This window comes from Chelonoidis abingdonii, chromosome 19 (genome assembly GCF_003597395.2).
Source record: "Chelonoidis abingdonii isolate Lonesome George chromosome 19, CheloAbing_2.0, whole genome shotgun sequence".
In the NCBI taxonomy this organism is placed as follows: domain Eukaryota; kingdom Metazoa; phylum Chordata; order Testudines; family Testudinidae; genus Chelonoidis; species Chelonoidis abingdonii.
This window is the reverse complement of record NC_133787.1, coordinates 16,729,958-16,755,290: the sequence shown is the minus strand read 5'-3', so window position 1 is coordinate 16,755,290 and position 25,333 is coordinate 16,729,958. Positions and strand designations below refer to the sequence as shown.

Genomic DNA, 25,333 nt, shown 5'->3' with positions numbered 1-25,333 from the left:
CTACTCAAATCATAAGATCACTGAGGTAGGCACTGTGTCCTTGTGCAGATCCCACAAAATGGAAACCACTAATTTGGATTAGAGCCTCAGAAATATAAACATATAACAACAACAACCACCAACAGTGATTAAGACTTCCTAGCATTAAACAGTGTAAAAGGTATCATTGTCAAACCTGAGCTTCTTTTCTATTGGTGCAATTTTGTACCTACAGTAGATTGCCTCCACATTTTATACCTGTAGGAAAATAGATGACAGAATGGATTAAAGGGGAAAACTGAGTGATCAAATCACTGCGGGTTGCAAAACTGTGACAACAAAAATGGAATCTCAGTTTAAAAATCATGACCAAAACACAGAAGCTTAAAATTTGGCTGTTTAAAAATAAAGATCTAGTCAAATTATATCCTTAGCCCTATCCTGAAACATTGTATCATGCAAATTAAACAATACAAACTCTTCAGGAAACAATGGCACAAAGACAATTTATGTATCTTACTTATACTGAAGCCAAATATCTTTTTTTTCTGGATACATTTATGAAGTCAGATGCATTGTGAGTATCCACCCAAGTACAGTAACAGGATACACACACGTCCTAATAAATACAACATCAGGCATAATAGTCTCTTAAAACCAATCAAGATTAGCAATTACATTCAATGATTGTATGTTCAAAATATCATTGTGTTTCAACTCTTAAAGATATCCAAGCTGGCAAATCATCAAATTCTTCTGTGACACTGCAAACCGTGCTCTGCAGAATTTCAAAGTTTTCATAATACATTGTGCCAAAATCCACTGTGCTAAAGAGATGCTTGTTTCCTGTAGATGACATATTAGTTTTTTTGTTTTTTTTTAAGAATGCGTTATTGCATCTTCCATGCCCACTGTAAATCATCAGTTCGAGGTTTCTGACCTGTTAATGCTTCTGTAATATTTTCCATTTTCCTCCAAAATCCTATTCTGTCCAAGGGGTAATTTAGCCAGCCTGGAAGGGAAAAAGTGTTGATTGAGAAAATATTTTCTCAATCATGTCTCTTTTTTGTCTTTCCCCTTGCTAAAATATTATAACTTGCTAGTTACTATTCTTCTTAAGCATAACCTAAAGCTATTGCCAACCCATACATTAATGATGTTTGAAGTACATGTCAAAGGGCTGTTTCAAAGTAATGTTAATACCCTGTGCCCCCATTCTCTTTCGTCCACCCCCGCCATGCATTCTTACATTTCTAGTGTATCACATCCTTGAGAAGACAAGCTTTTACTAGCCTGGGAATCAGTCTCCTGAACCTCATTCACTATCTTTTATACACCACTAGATCACCGTACTTTGAGATCTGTATTCTATTCAGTGCCACCATCTCAATACTCCTTCTGTGGGCATTATAGACACTTTCCACTTAAATTACCCTATTTAAGATCTATTTTTAAATTATGGACTATCAAAACAAATTTTCAAAGGCATCATCAATAATGGAGTAAATAAAAAAAACTTAGTAGATGATTATGGATTCATTTGAAACAGTCTCAAAGAATCATCAACACAGAGTTGGTACAAACTAGCTTCACTAAATCATAAGTAGCTTCTGTCCTTTAAGCCATGAGCAATCTAAAAACATATGATTTCCTTTTATAGGATTTTAAGTCAATTTAAAATTACAGCTAACAATTTACAGAGAATGAGATTTAATATAAGCACAGGTATGTTAAAACATTTTTCTACATTACTGTAATATTTGATTGTCAATGATGTGTGTTACATTCAGTTATGCAAATATCTTACCATCTGTGGCACACACATCATACAAATATGAAGAGTTGAATGCTATTACTTAAATCTGTTCCTGTAATATGACAGTCCTATATTACACTGAAACAGCTCTGTCCTCTATGAGTAGAGTTTCTAACAGTCTAACTTAGCATGAAAGATGAAGAATTCTCAGCATCGCACTCTATTATTTAAAACTCCAGTTTTAAAGTGAAAACATCTATTAGGAAGCAGCACCAAATGAAAACATCCAGTTTGCAATAATCCATTCCAATAGCAATACATTTTTTCAACTTTCCAAGTTCTTCCCCCCTCACCCCATGTCACAACCTCAGACATGCCCTGGTTCTCACCGTTTTTATTTTACCTGTAGTGATGCAAAAATAGGTTTCATGGGGTGCTACGTGATGGATTCTGTGGTGGTTCCTCGGTAAAATGATGTGCAGATCTTGCAAAACGGTGACCCACAGAGGCAGCCCAAAGTAGGAATGGGACCACTTATGATTAGTCATTGTGACAAAAATAGCTAGTGCAAACACAAAGCACTCCCAAGCATATGTCTCATGTATATATTCTGCACAGGCAAAAAACCATTTGATTAGTAAGCAGTTTGTAAGACTATGTAAACACATTCAATTTTAAAAGCAAATTGTGCAAGAGAAAGCTAAGATTATGTCGTTCAGTAATACAGAGATACAGTTATAGGCAAGAGAACAGTTCAGACTTCAATAGCTACCCTTATACAACAGCTTTGCTGACTAAACAATGCTTATGACATAAACCATGAGCTGTTTTTTCCTGAATAGGTCCAAACCAGAGGTGGACAACCCTCAGGCTTACAGAGACAGCCAACCTATGCTATTTTCATTTTGGGGGTCCTAAAACATTAATGAAAAGCAGACATAATCACACAGACACCATAACAGTGAGTCCATGCTAAACACCACTTATTAACTTACACGCCGCATAGGAAAATGTGTGCTTTAAAATAAAATAAATAAATAAATAAATAAAAAGGTCTACAGTCAAAACAGCTGGGAGGAAAAAAAGTTGAACGCTGGCATAGAAATAGGTCTCACAGAGAAGTGCTGAGCGCTGCAGCAGAAAATGATTTCAATCCTGCCTTACTTACGATTCACCAAAACTCTCACTGCACATGTAGTCGATTTTACATAGAGTTTGTGCTAATCTCCTAAAAATCCAGCAGCTAGTGCTGCATTAGGTCCCACTGCACTGAATCCAGTGCACTTCCCCCCTTCCCTTTTTGGCAAAGTGATAGGGGAGCTAGGTGTGTAGGAACTGTGCATTGCAGGACTATGGTGCTGTGCGGATCCTCCTTTCCCCACTACTTCCACAGGGGATTGCATAAGTTTCCCATATAAACGACTTTCAGCCATTCCTCTTCATAAAGCAGCCTCTGTGAAATGGCTTAGCAGCTGCTGAACAGCATATGGGTATTGTTCCCCTTTGCCTCCCTTATGTACTGGATAATAAGGTGATACCACCTAGCTCTTAACCAGTACTGAGGGCTGGATATTAGACAAAGGAAATGTACTGTGTGTGCATAGCAAATTTAGTCATACACTCAATTTCTTAGTCCTTTGAACTAACAGGAGCGATTTCCCAATGGTTTCGGTAAAAGGAATCTACATTCTGCCCCATTCCCCGCCAAAGCCCACTTCATCCAGGGAACGTGCACAAAGGTAGAAGATAGGAAACCTAACTTCGTTCCCACATTCCCATTCTTTGCTCTTCACAAACTACATTCGTTCATTACCCTTTTATTGTGCTTATTTCACATGCCACAGCTCAGCACAACAAGGCAACATTTACCGTTCTGCGATAACCTACACGTAACAATTTTTCTGTATATTTAGAACAGAAAGGAACTGTGGAATCCCTGATCCCACTGTGGAAACTGTTGACGCTAATTGGTGACTATTGGATGTATGCCCACAAATATATAATGTGCGTGCATGCACATGAACACACACACACAGCGCTCTGGCCTTGATGTCAGGTCAGGCTAGATTACTTCTTGAGGAGAAGCAAGATGGAGACACCCAGCCATTTGCTTGTGTACATAAATGCCCTGGGCATATACTCCATTTTATGGCCCTGTTTTGTTGTTTTTATTCACAGTGGCTACACACTGTTACCATGTTGTATCATAATAACTGAAGCACTTTGTGTTGCACCTTGAGGTCTTAATAGAGGACTACTACTTACTATCCTCTAGCAGCCAACTCGGGAGATAGTGAGATCCACATTCTTTCTTTGTGTGTTTGTTTTTGGACATTGATGGGGGGAAAAGTCCCATGAAAGTGAAAGATTAGCTAGGAGCAAAAAGTTTGATAGCCAAGCTTTGTCAATTACACTAATGAGTCCACACAAATAATTTACTCTCTTTTCTGTAATATGTAACAATTTCTTGAGCATTTGTTTGGATCAGAGAGAGCAAAAAGGCTTCCTAGTCAGAGCAGCACAGGCAAGCAATTCTATTCATGGCACTTAAATCTGTATTTATTACAGAAAAGATCGTATTCACAAACCCTTAAGACACACACAAACAATTATAAAGACTCATTTTAGGATATGACTATTAGACAGGAATATTATGATTATAAGTGATACTGTATAATTAGCCTCACATTTATTAGTTAAGACTTAAACCTTTTGAAAAAAGGTTTGAACTCTTGCATGAACAATCTCTCTGCCATCGCAATAATTTATCAGTTGTTCCCTCATATCACCACCAGATGGGGCTCAATTATAACTGAATTAGTTTATTATTATATAATTTTATATTATATTATAGAGGCACACAATTTTTATTATCCACATTAATAACTTTAAAATATATTATAGTTTCATACTCTCTCCTTTAACAAAAATACATATTTTAATTACCAACATAACTAGTATTATACCTCAAATACTCTCAAAAACTATTTGCTACATTGCATGCCCTGTTTAGATTAAGTTTGTATTGATAAGAAGAGCAAGTATGTTCAAGAATTACAGTGCTAGTTTTGTAGCAGGCTTCTGCCTTGCTGGGATCTATAAAATATGGAGAGTCTCACTGCCCGTTGTGAAATCACTGTGAGTACTTTAAAGCTTGCTCTCATACCAGTGCCTTGTCTAGTTCCGGGTTAAACGGTGGCAGCATGATGAGATGCAACTATAATAACTGTAGGTGGAAATCAATTACAATCAATCCAGAATTGCTTTTGCTTTATAAAAAGTAGTTTTACCTAAAAAAAGAAAAAAAAAAGAAAAAAAAAAAAAACCTTGTGTCATACAGCTTTGAAATTCAGAAATGTCTTATTTTTATTACCTACTTTCTCGCTTTCTGGAGCCTTTCCTTTACTATGTGGTTGTTGCTGTTGTTTTAACTTTCCCCTTTGCAGTTGACATGAGCAATAATTCCCATAGATAATTGAGCTTCCATTTTAGATACTCAAATGTTTCAGGACTGACTTGAAGGGGGAGAGAGAGCAAGAGCAAGGGCATTCACCCATTTTCTCAGCCTAGGCAAGCCATGCTGGGCACTCTGGTCCACGTCAATCAGCAGCACTCTGTGAGTAGGATCAGTAGCAGCAGGGACCTCAAATGTCTGTTTGATAAAGAGGTGGCACCATGGCAGCCAAAAGCAAGTGATAAAAATCACAAAATGGTAGAAAACACTGCAAATCCTCCAGATGCTTCACTAGAGTGGTGGGAGGGGCAAGTTAAAATTAAGCTGCATGCCTGTAAATCCATTCCCTTATTAGTAATTTAGAGCCATATTCAATATTTTAAAAATGAATTTCCATTACTTCAGCTTTGAAGACCCCAGGGAGCTTATCAGACCCAGCTCCTGTGGAGGCTAATCCTGATTCTGCAGCAAAAAACAACACTCCTCCCTCACAGAGCATCTGTGACTCAGGGGTTTGGCAGCACCCACTTGATTCACATGGGGCCTTCCACTGCAGCTCCACATCAATATTTCCCAACAGATGTGGTCACACAGGCATTTTCTCAAACAAGGAGTGACCTAGCAATTGATTAGCCCTCAGAATACGCTGGCTTTTAAATAAAACCTGAACACAGAAAGAGGTATCTCTTTATATAACAATAGCAACACATCGTGGTGTCAGTCAGCCAAACACTGATAAAAGGGGGGGGGGGTGCCTAAAGATGGAGTTCTAAATCCTTCTTTACAGTTGTAAACAAAATAGCCTGAACCTTTGTGAGCCCAGGTCATTTATTTAGGAGCCTAACCTTAGGCACCCATTTTTTAAAATCTCAGTCTGCATCTGTAAAACTTCCAAATAGGGAATATAGGACTGTTTCCATGGCATTTTGATCATGGTGTCATTCCAACATATTATTAGTATACAAAAAAGAACTTAAGCACACTGCAACCAGAAAGTTAAGATGACACAGTCTCTTGAAGACAACGATGAGCTTTCAGGGCCCTTTTCTGACAGTATGTCCCGATTTCTGTCTTTTGCCTAGCATTGCTACAGCCCTTTAGTATTTTAGATCTTCACTTCCACTCCATGTTGCACGTGCTTTTTTGCGCCAGAGAGGAGGTCAGCTACCTTCTCTACCCAGCTCCTTGTACACATGCTGCCTCCATCCATGCTCAGTGTATTTGACTGCAGGGTCACAGCTGGGAGGAACATGGGCAGTGAGAACAGAGTGGCCCGAGGCCACCAGGGAGAGGAGTCAGACTGTGAAGCCGGACATCTAGTGGCATTAGTACTATCAGTTCCCATCCCTTCTTAGGGCACATGATGTCTTTGGGTGATGGTCAGGAGAGGAGCAGAAAGGCTAGCAGGTGTGAAGGGAAAACAAGGGAAAGAGGTAGAGAGGAGGGAACTCACGATTTCGAAGAGAAAGGTGGTGGGGGAGGAAGACAGAAAAGGAGATACCTCCTGCTCTCTGACTTCAAACATGTTCCCAAGTAGCCAACCTGGCTACTCGTTCCACACAAGGGGAGAACAAAGGACAGAGGGGGCCCATTGCAGGACTGTGGGAGTAAGTAAAGCGTTACCATAGAACATGCGGTAGGTTGGTCATAGGTTCAGAACGCTTGGGTGACCTTGGTGTAAAAGCTTTAAGTGCTTATCCTACCAAGCCCAGTCTCCAAACCTTTTGAGCTTCTCAGCTTTTTCAATAAATCATTTTGCACGTTCTTATATGTGTTTTTGTAAAACTGAGCAGCTCATGTTTTTGTTTCTCCTGCTAGTCCTAGTGGCAGGGCAAGAACTATTTAAAAAAGAAAAACTGGAGGGTTTTGGTTATTTGTTTTTAAATGAAACCACAGCAATACTAGTTTTAACTGTAGAATTGAAGAGTGCTGTATAAATTCCTAGACAGGCCAATCCATCTAGGGCATTTCAGATCTCACTCTCAGTGCAAATGGGCAGACAATACTACCGATTGACTTTCCTCACTAACATTGTTTTACTACTTTATGTTTTGGTATCACAATGGATTTTGGAGGGAGTAGGACAGGTTACCCTGTGGTAAGCACAGTAGCTTGGCAATGGCAGAACAATAGCAATACAACAGTATATTTAGAAGTTTGTATATGGGCATGTCCTAAAACAAACCAATGGAAATACTAGGTGTTCATGGTTTAGACAACGCAATTTTTGAAATTGTACAAATTCACTGTTGGCCAGTTGCAGTTCATGCCCTGGTTAACGTAGCTCTGACTTCAAATCACTCTATAAAGCTGTGAAAACACATTTTATACCAGAAGGAAAATACATATTTAACTCAATTTAAGTTTCCTTTCCATTTATTTCTATGTCCCAGACCCACATTATACCTACAGGAAAATAACACCTCTGCAGCATGCCAAAATTGAGACCAGATCCAGGTTCCCCAGGTCCCCACTCCAAAAAAGGTGTGTTCAACCTGCTCCAGGCTCCCCCAGCTGACGTTACCTCCCCCATCCAAGGTGAATCCCAACACTCCCTCTACACGGATCCTAGGATCCAAATGTTGTAGCTCCACAGGTCCCTCTCATCCCAGAACCACGGACACTTAATCTACTCTTGCATGAACTAAGCATGGGAGCCAGATCCAGGACTTCCTGTATGCTCTGAAGGCACAAAGGGACTGGAGTGCTGCTGGATCTGGCCAGCTAAGCATTTCCAGTTCACAGCCTGCTGTATGGGGGTCATGGCTAGGAAGAAAAAGAGTAGCTGAAGTACCTCTACATGCCAACTATTCCTTGAGGCTGGAATGAGCCTGTGGGCAGCTAGGCACAAGTTAAACCAGTCCTGTGGCAGTTTTAATTACCTCCAGAATCCAGGAAGTTCGAGAAGTGGCATAAAGACACCTTTGCATCTATATCCTGCCTGCTCTGGGTTCTGTGCAGAGCAGAACTTGGCCCAAAGAGTGAAAGAACATTTTGAGACCATTAGACTCACTCTACTAGACTGACTCTGGGTGTTCCCCTGCACTTACAGTGCACAAAAGCTTGCCAGGTGCTGTACAGAAATATATTAAAACACCTGTCCCCTGCCCCGAAGAACTAACATGTTAATTAGTGACAAGACAGAGACGAACAACGGGAGGGAATAGGGGGTGTTTGGGTGGAAGCGGAGAGGCAGGGAAGAACCATAGTTATAGGATCACACGGTAACTTCATTTTGGCATAGGCACAGTGTGTCATATTCCACACAATATGTATGTTTGTTTTTTAATGTATCATACCTGTGGGTGATAAGGCAGAAGTGAGTTCAATTAAATGGTGGCTCAGTAAATGGGGATTCAGAGAGCATGTTTCATGCATAGGAAAGAGGTGCAGCTGGGAGAGGGAAACAGAAGGGGTAGGGGGCAAGAAAATGTGATGGGTCAGAGAAACATGGCAGAGTGGCGGATAGCTTTGGAAAAGTGAGAGCGAGCAACAGGATAACTGCTGAAAAAGGGGATAAAAAGGTAAATTTAGGAAGTCATAATAAATAAAGTATTTAAGAGCCAAGTACTGAAATGTGACATTTGTACTGAACCCAAATGTCATAAAAATTTAACATTTTAGTTTGAAAAGACGCTTAACTGTAGACACTTAATGAACCATCATAAACCAAAAACGATTCCTGATATGATTGTAAGCCAGGTACTATACTGTAGAATGGCAGGGATAATTCACGGAATCTCAGCCTGATGATTTGGTAGTCACAATAGTGTATAGCAGATATAAAAACAATGTTCTAAATTCCAAACCAATGAACTCTAAGTGCTTGATTTAAAAAAAAAAACAGATTTTATTTAAAAATAGACAAAAATTATCCCTGTGAATGATGGCTGAAGACAAAAGTTGAGCAGCCTTCATGGAGGATTGTGGACCTCAAAATTGGGCTTCATGTTAAGCTCCTACAAAATCCAATGATAACACTGAAGTAACACAGAGGGTCATAAAACCACAGAGCTTTAGTGGGGATTTTTAATTTTCTAATGGTGAGGAAGTGCTGGTCTCATCTACTTCCTCAGTCACAAGGCCAAACATAAAAAGGAGGTGAGAATTGGGCTTGCTAAAGGTACAGGAGGCTCAGCATTCAAAACTGTTCCATAACATACTACACACATGGTTCTTTCCATTTGCACTTAAAATGGAAAGGGGAGCAATTTATTTTGGTTACAAAAAATCCCCCAAGACTTGACAGGTGCTTCCCAAAGTTTCCACAGCTTCTCTAACATGACCTTAAGCCAAAGAGCTGAGCCTGACCTGCAAAGTTCTGATCTAGAGCTGCACTTCCCCTGAGTTTGAGGGGGTTTGGATCTGATGTTTTAGTTCAAAAACATCTCTATTAGATATTCCTTGTGGAATGCGAGGTTAAATCCCTCTTCTCTGTTTGCCCCCTTTTCCCACTGTCTCTTTTTCAGCCTTTGAACTGGTTCGTCAACAACCTAACATGACATGTTAGGAAGATTTTTAATTACTAGTAGATGTTCATAACATTGTTGCCCACAGCCCCATGATAGAGAAACTGCATAAACGTGAATCCAAGATTTTCAGTAGTTAACTCTTCCACTTGGAGCTGCAACTGCTCAGATACCATCAGCTAGTTAAAACATAGCTAAAGAAGGACATTGTCAAAAATCTTCCAGCATGGCCAACAAAAATACCCATGAGGGCTATGTAAAGGACACTGGGGGGAAATGAATATTGCATGCCATGACTAGATTCTCTTATTAAGGCCAGGGTTAGTTATGGGTCCTCAGCACCTTGCAAGAGTGCTCAACACTTTGCAGGAGCAAGCTCTGGACCAAATTACCTACATCTGGTTTGCCTATGTACATTCGAAAATACAGTGCTGATGAACAGAGAGGTGAATTGATTATTCAGTTAGTGTCTATCTCCCTGACCCCAGATTACAGAAGTTAATGTTGCTGTGGCAGGAATAAAAGCGCATTGTGGATAGCTCTGCAAATTATTTGAAAGAAAATTAATAGGAAATCTATACACGACATTTATTATTTGTTAAATGCAATATGCTTGGCGCTGTACTAGACAAAATCCAGAGAGCCCCTGCCACAAAAAGCTTTGGATTTAAGCATTATATAGGACATAATTCTCAATTCCTCTCACTTGAAAAGTTATCCATTTGTGTATTTTCTGAAATCTTTTATTCCATTTTTTTTAAAGGATTCAGCTATGGAACCACGTTTTGTCAAAGTGCTCTTGATCTGCATGTTTCTTCCCCCTCTTAAATGAGTTGTTAGTGGGAACTGAAGTGTCTGTTAAATCTAGAATACGTTAACAAAATATATATAAAGCTGACTTGTGACATGCACTTTAAGAAACGGTTACTCTGCATGTTTCCCAGCTTCTAGCTCCTTGATGCTCTCTGCCATGCTGTAGGTGGCATCCAATCAGAGAGACCGCCACTGAGGGCCAGGGAGAAGGGCTGCAGTTTTTTTATTTTATATTCCAGCTAAGTACAGGGAATGTAAGACAGTAAGGTGTGTGCAGCACGAATAATGAGTTGTGCTAATTCACAGAAATTCATTTTTTGCCATCACACACTGCTCCTTTTTCTATAGACCAACACTTTGAAAGTTCATTTTTATATGTCATTTACTTCCCTAGGGTGTAATGCTTCCTAAAAATGTGGCCATTTCTTAGACTTTGATAGAAAATTATTTATGTTAAAGCAGATTCATTATTCTGGACACACTGGACGTGGAAGATTTTATTTTATTTTTTAAATTAAGGTGATTTCAAAGAGACACATTTGGAACACACAGCAAAGACCAATATTGTCAGCCGAGGCTGAACCTTACACATGGCTCTTCTGAGCACAGAAGGGATATCAGGAGGTTTATTAAATGAGGGAATGCTAGTCTCAGTTGGACCGATCACTTGTTTAAAAAGCACAAAGGAAAAACTGATTGAGACAAGGAGGTTGCTGTAAAAAGTTACCCCATCGAACCCCAAAGAAAACAGAATCAGATCTTTGTGGTGTAAAAACACACAGCAGCAATTAAAGCCGCACAGAAAATATGAAGGTGGGAGGAAGCCTGACAACTGGCATCAAGAGGTTAAGTCTTCCATTCTTTTTAATCAGTAACTAGTTCTGTCATCTTTTGGTTCAGCGCAAAACCTCCCCAGAGAAGCGCCTCTGTTCTTTGAATGTCCATAAGGCAATTAGGTTTTACATTTTTAAAACTGAAGGGTTTTACAGGATGAGCCAATTTATATGTTTCCATAATAAGAAAAAAGACTCAGGGCTACTGAAGGATCTATTACAAAATGGCTTAGGTGGTGCATTACTGAATCATACAAAGCCAAGGGGCTTCCATGTCCCAAAGTCTTTAACAATCATTTTGTGGGAACTACCTGGGCAGAATACAGAACAGCTTCATTTTTGGAAACCTGTAAAGAAGCCATTTGCTATTTGGAGTTCCTTGAACATATGCAGAACAAAGCGCTATAAATCAGAGGGTCAGGCTTGAACACAGGCAGCGTTTGGTAGAAGGGTGCTGCAATAGCAGTGGGTGGTTAGGTTTCTTAGTTCCTGAGCCTCTTTATTGTCTTAATAATGCCGGTCAAGTCCCAATCATAAAAACAGTTGGATGAATATAGCTGTGAGCAAAAATGGGTGATAGCTTTCAAACTGGAAAATTGTAACAGCTATATCTACCAATTAAAGTTGTTCCATGAACAAATCTGATGATTAACTGGATATGTAATTAAGCCTTTATTATTAGTCTAATTGGATGGTTAGGGGAATTATTAAGGCTGTTAAGATTCTGTGCAGCAAGCTGGCTGTGCAGTACAGGCAATATGAAATTCAGCTCATTATTAGCAGGGCCAGGTGAACATGTGAGTGGAAATTTGAGCCAGCCGCACCCAAACCTTTCAAACCTAACCCAAATAAACTTGAACGTAGAGTTCAGCTCAGCAGAGAATGTGGTGATATTCCACTGCAACTTGCATCAATTGGCCAAGCAAAGACTTGCCACCGGGTTGCAGGCTAAAGGGAGGAAATTCTCAGACATTGGCCCAGGACAGCCTCAGTCTCGGACACTAGGTTCTTGAAGCCTCAGTGGTAAGGAGCTCTTGCGACATAAAGATGAGGTCAGTTAAGTAGCAGCCTGCACCGCAGTAGTCCTTGTCCCTGAAGTGTGGAGAGGAGGAGAGTGCGGACTGAGTCCCAGAGGAGTCTGGCTCTCCAAGACTCAGTCCCTGGAGCACAAAGCCAAGGAATGAGATTGGTAAATTTGCAGAATCTGAAACCAATCTGTGTGGCTGCCCGCAAAACCTGAACTTTCCCAGGCTCACTTAGCCCACAATCCTTGGTTCACTATTCTCCTACACCAGCAACAGCACAATCAGTGCACTTCAGCACAGACTCTGTGCAAAAAGGAACAGCAAGCGACAAGCTGAGCATTAACGACAAAACGACAAAGCCCACAAAGCCCACAAAACGACAAAACGACAAAGCCCACACTTTCAGCTGCCACAGCTTGTGAACAAGGGACTGCACTTTGGAAAAAGACAATCCTTACCTTTAGAATCTCTCAATGGTAAAAATCACGGGCCTGATTTTCCATTGCGTCACACCTTTTTTTCATCATTTACACCTGTGCAGAGTGAGTGGAGAATTCCAACCTGCAAACATTAAAACTTTTCAGTGGTGTCAATGACAATACAAGTTCCAAGGCAGCAGAGAACCAGACCTCAGAAGTCCCTTGACTATGACAAGAGGTGCTCACCCCTCTTTGTCCACCAAGAAAAAAAAATAATATAAACTTACCTGGTGTTTGAGAAAGGAATTTATGTAACATGAAGACCAGTGGAATTATGGTTATCAAACAGTTATCTCCATTGGTCTCAATGAAGTCATGTCTGGTTATTGCTGTTGGATCAATAAGATGCTATCTAAATGGCCTGATAAATGCCTGTTGGTAGAAAAAACAACATTTATTTTAATTATTTTTGGAGTGGTCTTACAGACTTTTCCCCAAGTTTGTGTGTTCAGTGTGAACATACAATCCATTTTCCTACCAATATGAAAAACTTTGAATTTAACACTAAAAGTATGATTTTATCAATTAAACGTAGCTTGAGAGCATTAAAAAAAAAAGTATAATTATCACCAGAACTCAAAGCGTTCACAGTTAAGAAGCTTCATGGAGCCCAAGGACTGTGGTTGGGTGATGGTGCAGGAATGCAGACATTTTCCTAGTTTGCAGACCCATCTACAACCAGCCACAACCTACCCAATACAGCAGAGGAACCTTTAGTGTAATAGCCAACACAGATACGTGACGCAGATGCCATGCCAAACACAGCAAATAGCTTTATGTATTAATAGGCAGGAGTATAACACATCTAGAGGACAAAATGGGCCACATTTTAAAAGACCAGCTCTAATTTTTGTGTTCACAATTAATGTCAGTGGAGAAAAAACAAATTATAGTTAAGTGGGTAAAAATACGGCCTAAAGATAACAAGCTACAGTAATCAATGATGTTACATTAGAATGGAATGTGTGTGCAGAACACGTATCAAATCCCTAAGGGGTTGATTGTGGGTCTGGTATTCTTCAGCATACATTAATATCTTGGATGACAACACAAATCTGAACACATAAATTTGCATGTAACACAAAAACTACAAGTGACAGAAATCACAGAAGTTTGTGTTTTTGTTTGGATGTAAGCGCTAGCATTCCTGTATGAGAGCAAGGGATTGTTGTTATTATTGAACAAGAACATCTTGGTGAAAATTTGCTACTGGAGCAATGCCTTAACTTGTGACCATTTAACATCCCAATTTTCTGTGTGCATATATTCTGTTCAGACAAGACACCGGCATATCAAATGTCTGTGGAAAGAAAACAAATATGGGATATCATTACTTCAGGAGACTGCGAGAACTTCATCTACACTGCTACTGTTACGGGTTTCATGTGTTCCTCTCCTATAACCACAGAACTGAAGCAACAGTTAGAAAAATGTTTGCTTTGACAACTAGCTTTCTACCAACTCGCATGGTTGTGGAGGTTTTGTAATTATATCAATTCATATGCTAGACTAGCTGCTAGCAGGTTCATTTGTTGTGCTGCAGCAAGCTAAGAAAGTAAAATTGTGGGAAGAAAACAATCATTAAAAAAAAACCACATGGTAAAAATTCTTTTAGATCCCCACTTCTACAAAGGAAATACTTATACAATGGCCTAAATGACAACAGGGGTATTACAACTCAGAACAGAGAGCTCTCACTAGAAAGACTTTCAAATACTTACCTTTCTCTATGAATACCATGTCACAAGATTACTACTCGAATTCTCACAATGAATGGAATAATTTACTTTACAGAATAAGCAAATTCTAAGTAAGCCAAACTCCACAAACAAAACTAAGGTTTACTTAACACAACCACAGAAAACCCTAGAGACATTACATTTACAACTTCTGCATTTGAATTTCCAGATTTAATATCACACTTTTACAACTACAAGATTTTACATTCTATGGGTACATGGATATTGACTGACACTATGGAACAAGAAGGAAGGAATTCATTAGAGAAAAGACAATATAAGAAAGAGAGAGAAACTCTGGTACAGAAACTAGATTTTTTAAAAAATAAGTTAACCAACCTATAATTAGTACAATTCAGTGCTTAAACAAAGGGTATTTCCAATAAAAACTTGGCCAGCAACAACATTACCTAGGCCTTGTCTACACTGGCAGCAACATGTAGGGTATGTATAGCTATAATTTATATAGGAAAGCAGGCTGCAGCCTGGTGGTGTAGCTACATGCAGCAGTGAAAAGCTCTGCCTGGGGAGAGGTAGCAGGGACAAGCTCTGGCAGTTTTCCACTGCTGAAGCCTTTCTCTGTGGTAGGAAAAGGCTCCAGAAGCGGGACACTAGATGCTAAAAATAAGAGCATAGACAGGAGAGGCACTGCTTAGGCATGTCGAGAGCCATGCAGGGTACATACCCTAAGGCTCTGGCATGTCTTTGCTCTACTCACCCAGCAGTGTGGATGGTGAAGCACTGTTTATTTCTGCCCATGCTTGGGGGGCATGCAGAGTCTGTACTCTTCATGGCAAGTGTAGGCAGAGCCTCAGACAGATAGAGAACATCAAAATATCTCACTGTATTGATGCTCATGAAAAAAAGTCATACTAATCTCTTCATACTAATTCTCCTTCTTGTCTACCAAGCAGCTAGAACATGTTTGGGGCTGACTAGTGAACAAATAACCACTCAATACAAATAACCATAAAAAGAAGGCTCTCTCAAGTAAGGGAGAGTTAATTTACGCTTGAGGTATAAACGTATCTTGGAACAGTTTTCCCAGCAAGCACTCTAAGTTTCCTCTGATTGTTGCTAATCATTCAGTTTATTTTAACTGCTATATTTTTATAAAAACAACACGGAGTCCCGTGGTACCTTAAAGACTAACATATTTATTTTTATAAAACTCTTAGAATCTTGTACACAAAATAAGTAATAGATTTGTGTGCGACAGTCACTGTCGCTAAGTTAATTATAACCGTACATTGAGTTCTCCCAAAGTAAATTTTTTTCAGTTACTAGTAGACTCTAAAAGGAAAACTCCAGGTAGACAAATGCAGTTTATTACTTAAGGCCCTGATCTAGCAACTGACCGCGCAGCTGCACAGATGTGCATCCACACGGAACCCCACCCATTGCAATGGGGTTCAGAGAAAGAACAGCGGTGCATCTGCATGCAGTCAATTGCAAGATCAGTGTCTCAGCTGGTAGAAAAATAATTCTGATTGGATGAAAGACAATTTTTACATTTTGATGACAAGTTTATCATCTTGTAGAAAAATGTATTTCTTAGATCAACTTTCCAGGACACAAAAGTGAATTTGAAGACAACATTTAAAAGATTGCAAAGATTTCTGAATGTCATTAGAAACATCACCAAATGTATAGTACAGCACAAATAATACAGCTATGTATGCATAATTATAGAAGCAAATGGAAGAGAATAGCACCATGTTGAGGTTCTTTCATGGAAATGGGATTGCAACACATGTCCAACTCTAAAAGATAAATCCCATGCTTTCAGACCAAATGGGAGTACTGCACATGTAAGGAGCTATTTGCTTTCAGGAGGATCTAAGAGAAGAATTTTACATGGTATTTCAACCATCTGTATCCACAAGTCCTTGAAAAGGGATTTTATGAATAGTGGAACAACAGTAGAACAAACTCCATGAACTGAAAATATTGCCAAGCAGTAAATAGTGACTTTTTAAGTGGTACTGTAGTTGCCAGCTCATTAACAAATAAGATATTGAATATCAATTGCACAAAGAATATTATATTATTTTTATGTTATTTAAGAATATGATTTGAAAGCTAATGTCCATAACAAGCATTCTGATACTAAACACTGCTCCTCGTAAAATAAAATCCTGACCTGTATCTGACCAGCTACCACATTCTAATCCTAATTTTCACATATCCAGACGACGCAAAGGGTCACTTCAGGATGGAAGGTCGAGGTGAACACTGGGCTGAGGCTGATGGGGTGCTATGTTTGCTCAGAGACTGATGTGCGGGTGTGGGAGAGAAGAGGGGAAATCTCCTGCCCTGGGTCTGAGGTGCGGCAGAGGAAGCACTCCATCATAAAACCTCCTCAGCTTCATCTCCCTTTTCTTCCTGGCCCTGCTTTTAAAGGCTAAACAGAAATTGTACTTCTGTAGAACCAACAAATTCAACAATACTAAACACTAAACTAATAAAACTAACAATTAACTAAAGACTAGTTGAGGCAGGCTTGACCAATTGAAGTGGGCGTGCTGGATGCACCGTCTCAGGCCAAGGTGGTTGAGAAAGCACTGAGAGGGATTCATCCTTGCATTCCTACATAGCCTTTGTTGCATGGCACGAGGATGAGTAGGGGGCATGAGTGCACCGAACGGGCATTACTACTGAAAATCTCCAATCCAAAGCACATACACACTTGACATGGACCATCCATAAGGACATTACTCAAAAAACTGTGTCTTTTGGAAAGAATGTCCCTTTCTGGTAACTCATGCTCTGAAAGCATAAAACAGTCTAGCCTCAGACCTGAAAGATCCCACATTACTAAGAGATTATGGCATTAAGAGATTTTGTTATCTGGTGTGTAAGAAGCAAGGAATTTCTCAAAGAACTTTAAAAAAACCCAGCACATTTAATTGGAGAAATGTGTCAATTTATTTTCCTGGTATGGCTAATAGGGCAGTAACATTTTGTTCTTGCAAATTTCTATATTCATTATGCTAAGGAAGTACAGAAATCAATCTGAGAAAAGAGAGCTAATGGGAAATATTCAGTTAAGCACAAAACATCACCATGAAAGAGCACATATTGAAATGATTGCTTAATACAAGAGCAATGATGCTGATGTGAAGTCCTGCAAGTTACAAGCAAACTGATATATTTTCAGTAGACCTTTCTCTATAGGTGGATTTCAGAGTTCTTACATTTCCAAAAGGAAGCATGAAAAAAGTGAACAATAAGAACACGAAAGGAAACATAACAAAATAGCCTTCATTTGTTTGAATAAATAATCTGCAGAAAACTGAAGACAAAATTGATTTAAACCAAGTAATTATCTGGAATTATACAGCAAGAAATTTAAAATACTCATATCTTCCACAGCTCCTCCAATGGAGGGATAACAATGCTACTTGTATAAAGAAGATGTATAGTAGCCACTTAGCAGAAGATGAAAATAATTGCTACAAAAAGAAAATTATGTACTGAGGCACTATTAGAACCATACTACCTCCTTCTAAAATAATAGCATTATTGCACTGGCTCTGGAAGAACGGATGGATCCATGGTCAACACTGACCACCGGGCTAGGAATATCTATCACACAGCAAATGACAAAAATGACTGCTAAGACTACACTCTGAATAAATACATAAATTTGGGAATCATAAACGTGTAATCTGAATAGCTATGCTGGAGTCAAACTGCATCAATAAGCTAACTGATAGCTATTAAGTGGGAGACAAAGCTTCAATGTGTTAAAATAACTAATAAAATCTCTTGGTGTTTCTTTTGGCTAAAATACACGGCATATGCAATGACAATTGTTATGAAAAGTATGAGGGCACAATGCTTTCTAGCCTTTGCAAAGAAAGGATTTTAGCCTTTAAAATCTTTTAGAAAGGCCATTTAGGAGGAAGATTTTCAAAAGCACCTAAGAGATTTGGGAGCACAATCCCCACTGACATTCACTAGGACTTGTGCTCTTAAATCTCTTAGGTAGCTTTGAAATTTTCCCCATTAACTACCCTTGGGAAGTCATAGGCTAGTTCCAATTCATTTTTTTAAAGTAAAAAAACAAACAATAATTTGCATTGTTGGGTCCCAAGGCCCTTTTCCCTGTTTACTCGAGTCGTGTTGGGTCCCTGTAATATAGGATCTGGCTGGTGCCCTGAGAGGATGCAGGTGACACAGTGAACAAACAAAAAACCAAGGAGCTGCAGGAGAAGTAACCACCAAAGTAAGATGTGGTAGGGGGACAATCTTGGTAGGGCAAGCAAAATATACAACTGACGTGCTGGCAGAAGACTGAAATTCCTCTTGTAAGACATAGCTATGTGACAAAGAGCTGTATTTCTTAAAACCCTGAGATTTCCATCCTGGAATCTGCAGGATGGGTAGTTCCAGAATGCTTCTGGCTAGACGGCTAGAAAACGGGCCGGGGGGGGGGTGGACATCAAGAAACTATGCTGCACCAGAGAACCCTGGGAAAAGATTTTGCATCAGCACCTCTGAAAACCAGGTCCCTAATTTAAAATGACAAGTTAGAACATTTTGGTCTCCAAGTTCATCTTTGGGACCAGATTCCTTCCATAACTGCACATCTCATTGTTCACAACTGAGTCAGTATATCAGCCAATTAGAGGGCTAATCTCCCATCTGCAATATGACATTATTGTCACCGCATGTGCACTTGTGTGTACAGAATTATGAAATTCTGGCACTAAAACATAGACTTTCACCCTGCCCTGTATGTCCAGTATTACTTCAGACTAATCCTTTGCTGCTTCAGGGAGGAGTCTGGGAAGATCTTTTGTCCCTTTGTTCAATGTGTCTTTCATTCATGGAAGCCGGAGACCTCTCTCTCCTTGTTTCCGTTCTTTGTCAGGTTTCCAAGCCAATTGCTAATGATGCCTGCCTCTGCACAATGACTGCAATGGGAGCAGTAGGAACTAAGTACTTCTGGGAATCAGGCCCCCTTCCTTTAGGTTCCAAAACATGGATTTAGGTGTCAACCTTTAGGTACCCAAGTCTGGAATGTTCTATAGCTATTTGCCTTCTTCTAGTTTAAATAGTCTGTTATTAATTAGCTAGATCCTAAATACATTCTTATGAGCAGGAAAGTGGTTCAAAAATAATATCCCATCTCTTTCTGATATTATTGGTATAATATTTCCTGTAATCTGATGTGCCTTCCCAGAGATATTAGTAAAATTAATGGTTGAAATTCTGGCATTATATAAGAGAAAAAGATACACCCTCAGAAATGGGGAGATTGACATTTAAGCTTCATGTGTTTGTATAGTCTTAGTATTACAGCTTCACTGTAAATTTCTTTGCTATGGAGATTGTTACTAATATGTGAACGACAACTCTGAGGGTAAGGATTCTACCTTGAAAATGAATAAAATATAAACATTACAGGAAAGAAAGACCTTGCAAGGTCAACTGTAGAGCAAGGGCAAACCCAGAAGCTACACACAGAGGCATCAAGCTGCAGTATGTGTGGTTCACAGGCAGGACTCTAAGGAAACTCTGAAAACAATGAGTCAAAGGAGAAAAGGGAAGAAGTATTCCAGCATCAGATAGGTCATGGTCTTAGCAGCTCAGCAGCAAGAAATTGTGAGGAATGCTGAGAGTATGAGAAAAATCCAACCACTTTGCCAGCCTCTCAAATACAGCCTCAAACCTGTCATTGTCTTGTGACTGATTTTTAAAGGAGGTAAAAAGTGCTTAGCAACCACAAGCTCCAAACACAGCCATGAAAGGTCAAGAAATATGGTATAAAAATTATCACCTAAATGTAAAGGGCAAATTCCCATCCCTCAATCAAGAGCAGTTAAAATAAATGCACAGTTCAGTCTCAACTACCAACCTCAGGTTATCTGAAATGCGAGGTTAAAAACTACGGTACAGCTCTTTCATATAGTTATGCACAATGCATTTCTAGCCCTTTCATACAAAAGTCTATCTTCCCAAAGATTTAAGAAAATTTGGAATATAATAGGGCAGGCGAAAAAATCTGGGTTGTACTGCAGAATTTAGGAATAAGTTATTTTTACATACTTATCTCAAAGCACTTTAAAAAGAAAAGCAAATATAATCTCAATTTTACAGATATGGACACTGAGGCACAGAGAGATAAAGAGACATGCCCAAGGTCACATAATAAGTCAGTGGCAGAAACAGACATTAAAACCCAGTTCACCTGACTCTCAGTCCAGTGCCATGATTGCACTGCCTCTCAGTTTAACACACACACACTTTCAAAATATAAGTAACTTGATTTTGCAAAAGTGGTAAATAACTAACATTTTCACTGACTTCAATATTCGATTTTACCTTGGCCTAAGGACTTTAGGGACTTGAATTCAAGAGGAGCTGTGAATGCTCTGCACTTTTGAAAATCTTGGCCATTCTCTCTAGCCTTGATCATACACACATTGCTCCTTCAATACATACAAAATGCAGCTGTTAAAGTCATTTCCCGTGATCCAGCTGATGAGCATGTCACTCCTCAATATGAATTTCTTCCACTATTGCATCAGATATAAGCTCATCATCTATTTCAAGGCTCTGCCCATTCCACTTATATCCACCTATATCAAGTTTAGCACTACCCCCAGACCATCCACTCCATCAATATTCCTTCTCATCTCCAGCCATCTGCTTCTCACAAAGTCACCTGACCTCCATGACATCTGCCATGCAGCTATCTATGCAGGTACATTAAGCTGGTCTACAAGGACCCCTTCCATGTCCAGAATTAAGACCCACTTCTTCCATCCTTCCTATCATGAATCTAGTTGACTTATATAAACATTCTTATCTCTCTCAACTTCTTGAATGTCTGGAAAATACCTTAGAGAGACAAGGTGGATGAGGCAATATATTTTATTGGACCAACTTCTCTGATTAAAAAAGAAAAGCTTTCAAGCTACACTGAGCTCTCCTTCAGGTCTGGAAAAGGAACTCAGTGTCACAGCTAAACAAAAGGTGGAACAGAATGTTTAGCATAAGTAGTTAACACAAAGTCTGACGGACTTGCCTCTTCCACCAACAGAAGTTGGTCTCACCCACCTGCCTGTCTCTCTAATATTCGGTTACCAACACGGCTACAGCACTACAAATGGAAAATATACTGTGAGGGCTACCAAGTAGCTAAATATAAATAAATAATATGCATTTAAAAAATTCACCAGATAATGTTAGACAGGACTGACTTTAGATGGAGACCGATAATTAATTTAATTGTACCATTTCTGCTAAATAAAAAGGTTAAATTATTTTAAGTACAAAACACTTCTAGTTACATTGTTATATATTGTTCCTGGGTGTTGCTAAATTGCAATTAATAATTTTGAGACTAGTCCTTTAAAATAATCCACTCTTTCTTAATGAAAACTAGACGCATTCATATATTGAAAATTCAGATCAGAAGTCACAGTGGAAAAATGAAAACATAAATATGCAAACAAAACCTAACATATCTCTGATATATATGACCAAACTTGTTGATATCTAAATAGTGTGTGTACCTGTGTATAACACACATACACATTCTTACACTTTATTTATTTGTATATACCTCAGATGTCACCACTTTGAGCCCATGCCTCATTTATGTCTATTAATATTTTGTTTTGTGAAAGGAAGGCATATATGCTATACCACATATAAAATTAAGTTAGGATAAGATGGAGCTTTTGTAAAGTATATCATACGAACAGTTTCATCAACCCTGTTACTTTCATATTACTATACAGCTTCACATATAGTAAGTATTTCAATGACCTGATTAAATGCCAGATTTGGCAACTGTGCACACACACATACAAAAATGAAGATAAGATGGATTCTTTTGTCAAAGATGTATTTGAGATTAACAGCAAGCTGGCAGATTGAATGTGTTACACTGCACTGAGGCAATTACTGTAGTAGGTAAAGCAAGTGATAAAGATTTATTTAGTACAAGGCTGATATTCATTAATCTCTTTAAACCTCATGTTAAGGTTGTTTAAAGCACTGTAGATCTTCTCTGGGAAGGGCTGTTGAATCTATGACAGAAAAGGCAGACCTGCATAAATGCAGTGCAAGTCTCCATGGACTATGACATTTCTATACCTCCACAGGGAGGCCAGTATTTTAGATTAGTTTGGTTAGCACTGCAGATGCAGCATGCTGATTTACTAAACTCTGATGCAAGTATCAAAAATAATTAGCGTGTCAAAGATCACTTTCTTTCCTCTCTTTTATTACTGTGCTAAATATGGCATTGTCACAAGGAAATAACTTATTTCACTGGTGTTCAGACACTAACGGCAGACTTCATAAAATTGTACGTTTCTAATAAGATCTGTTTTTTTCCAGTGCTGATTTTTTTTAAACGAACACATTATACAATTGCACAAAAGTCACTCAATTACACCCCTCCTTCCACATATCTCAGTATAAGGTACTAATAAGCATTTCTAAAAATTTAACAGTTACTTTGGTGCTCCAATACTATAGTAATAGGCACATTACAAATACCTAGATTCAGTGCATAAGCTTTTCTGAACTGCATTTTATATGTCACAGATTAAACTTGTTCAATGGATAACCTGAGCACTAAAGTTTCATGCTTTTACAGCATTCACTTTATAAAAAATTAATTCTTATTGGGTGGGTACCCAGAAAAATACTCTCTTTGAAACAAGTTAATTTCTTCAGTGTTTAAGTGAGATCTATTTCTCAATACATAAGAAAGAATTAACGCTGTCTCAAGAGTTTTGGTCAAGGTTCCCAGGTACTGCTGGTGGATGGGTGCTTAAAACCAGAAAGACACCCACAACCCTTCCTAATTTTTTTATTTTCAGAAAGCATATTAAAATGATTTATTTCTAGTCTACTGCTCATATTGAATGCAAGTCAACTTCTCCTTACCTTGCCAACCACAGGGATATCAACGGAACCCCAGGTATCAGCTCCCCAGTGAACCATGCCTGAGGCAAAATCAGCTGTAATAATTCCAGCAACTGGAAATAAAAAAGAATGTTACCAGTAGAAGCTAATCTACACACTGAAGTTACCTCAACCACTTACCCTATGCAGCAGATAAAATTAAAAAAAAAAAGTCACCGATTTCCAAATGCAAAAATATTTTTATGAGACCACACAAAACTAGCAAAATTCAGTTTAATCAATTTTAATTAAAAAGAAATGTAAAGTCTCTATTTAAAAACATTAAAAAGCTGCTTCTGGAATCATGCAGAATCAGAAAATCAGTTTTACATACAAAACTGCAGCAAGTCAGCAGGAGCCAACTTCATTTTAATAGTAATCCATTAATCAGTTTTTAAAGGTTTCTCTATTGTAGGTTTACTTAACCCAACCTAGCACAAAATAATGGGGTTAGCCCAGTGTTTCTCCAACATTTTTTCAACCATATTCTTCCTTATCTCTCTCTCTCTCTCCCTTTCTCTATGTGGCCTGTACAGTTTCATATCTTCACCGAAATACCTTCCAGAAATGCCTTTTATTCCAGCAACATAAGATGGTTCCATTGTGCTGAGAGCCTTTTCCAAAAGAGCAAAATTCTCCTGAGACTGGGGTTTCGAGATCTGAATGCTTAATTTCATATTCTAGCTCAACAAGAGCAAGGCTTCAAAAATACTGGATCAGGGTTTATTGTGATCAAACTATGAGAGCTACTTATATTGAACTATTCCCTCATTTTCAAATACCAGTTCAATATTAACATCTAGCAAAAATGCTGAAGATTTGTATTACTGTTTCATAAGCTTTATATACAGCATATCAGTAACTCAATCTAGTGTCCATAAAACTCTATTCTAGTTATTCAAATACAACTGAAAGGATTTTTTTAAATGGGCTAATTATCTAACTCCAAGATTCAGGATTTGCCTGTCAAACTAAAGCCAAGTAGTTAATTCAGAACAAACATAGTACCCGTTACTTTTCCCTCATCAATTCTTTGCATTGTCCTCCTTAGCTACCATGTAAACAAACTCCCCTTCGCAGTAAATAAATTCTTCATGCAAACCATCTTTGTCCTGAACTTAAAAAAAACAATTTAAATCAGTATGACATGTCACTGCAACAACTAGATTTAATAACCACCCTGAACTTGTATTCCTAGATTCCCAGGCCAGAAGGGACCAGTGTGATCATGTAGTCTGACAATCCATATAACACAAGCTATTTAACTTCCCCGCAATAATTCCTCGAGAAGATCTTTTAGTAAAACATCCAGTCTCAATTTAAAAATTATCAGTGATAGAGAATCCACAGTGACACTTGGTACACTGTTCCAATACTTAATTACTTGCATTGTTTAAAATGCATGCTTTATCTCCAGTCTGGATTTGTCCAGCTTCAACTTCCAGCATTGCATCATGTTATGTCTTTCTCTGCTAGACTGAAGAGACCATTATTAAATATTTGTTCCCCATGAAGACATTTAAACACTGTAATCAAGTTACCCCTAAACCGTCTCTTTGTTAAACTAAATAAATTGAGCTCCTTGAGTCTAACACTATGAAGCATGTTAGTATTCAGACTAAAGGATTTTCCTAAAGTCAACCGCACTTATCCTAATATTTCAAACGGGCCATTAATTTCAGAGTCTATTTTAAGGGCTAAACCCCAGAGTCTGATGGATTTTCATAGGAGTTGTTTACTTGAGCATGGGCTGGCATAAAAACAGAGCGAGAACGTCAAATTTTCGCCGTCTAATAGTGTCCTCTATGTTGCAAAAAATATTTCTCCCTCCTTCTGGGAGATCTTATTTGTC

At 38.7% G+C, this 25,333-nt stretch overlaps 1 protein-coding gene across 1 annotated transcript; it reads right to left on the bottom strand.

The window, feature by feature from the left end:
• Nucleotides 1-382: 382 nt before the first annotated feature.
• On the bottom strand, nt 383-24,899 carry LOC116828653 (plasmanylethanolamine desaturase 1-like). The gene is given in 5 exon segments (XM_032787042.2): nt 383-991; nt 2,139-2,345; nt 13,036-13,180; nt 23,464-23,555; nt 24,490-24,899. Coding segments are annotated over 5 exon segments (597 nt in total). The 5' UTR covers nt 24,521-24,899; the 3' UTR covers nt 383-869.
• Between the last annotated feature and the right edge of the window lie 434 nt (nt 24,900-25,333).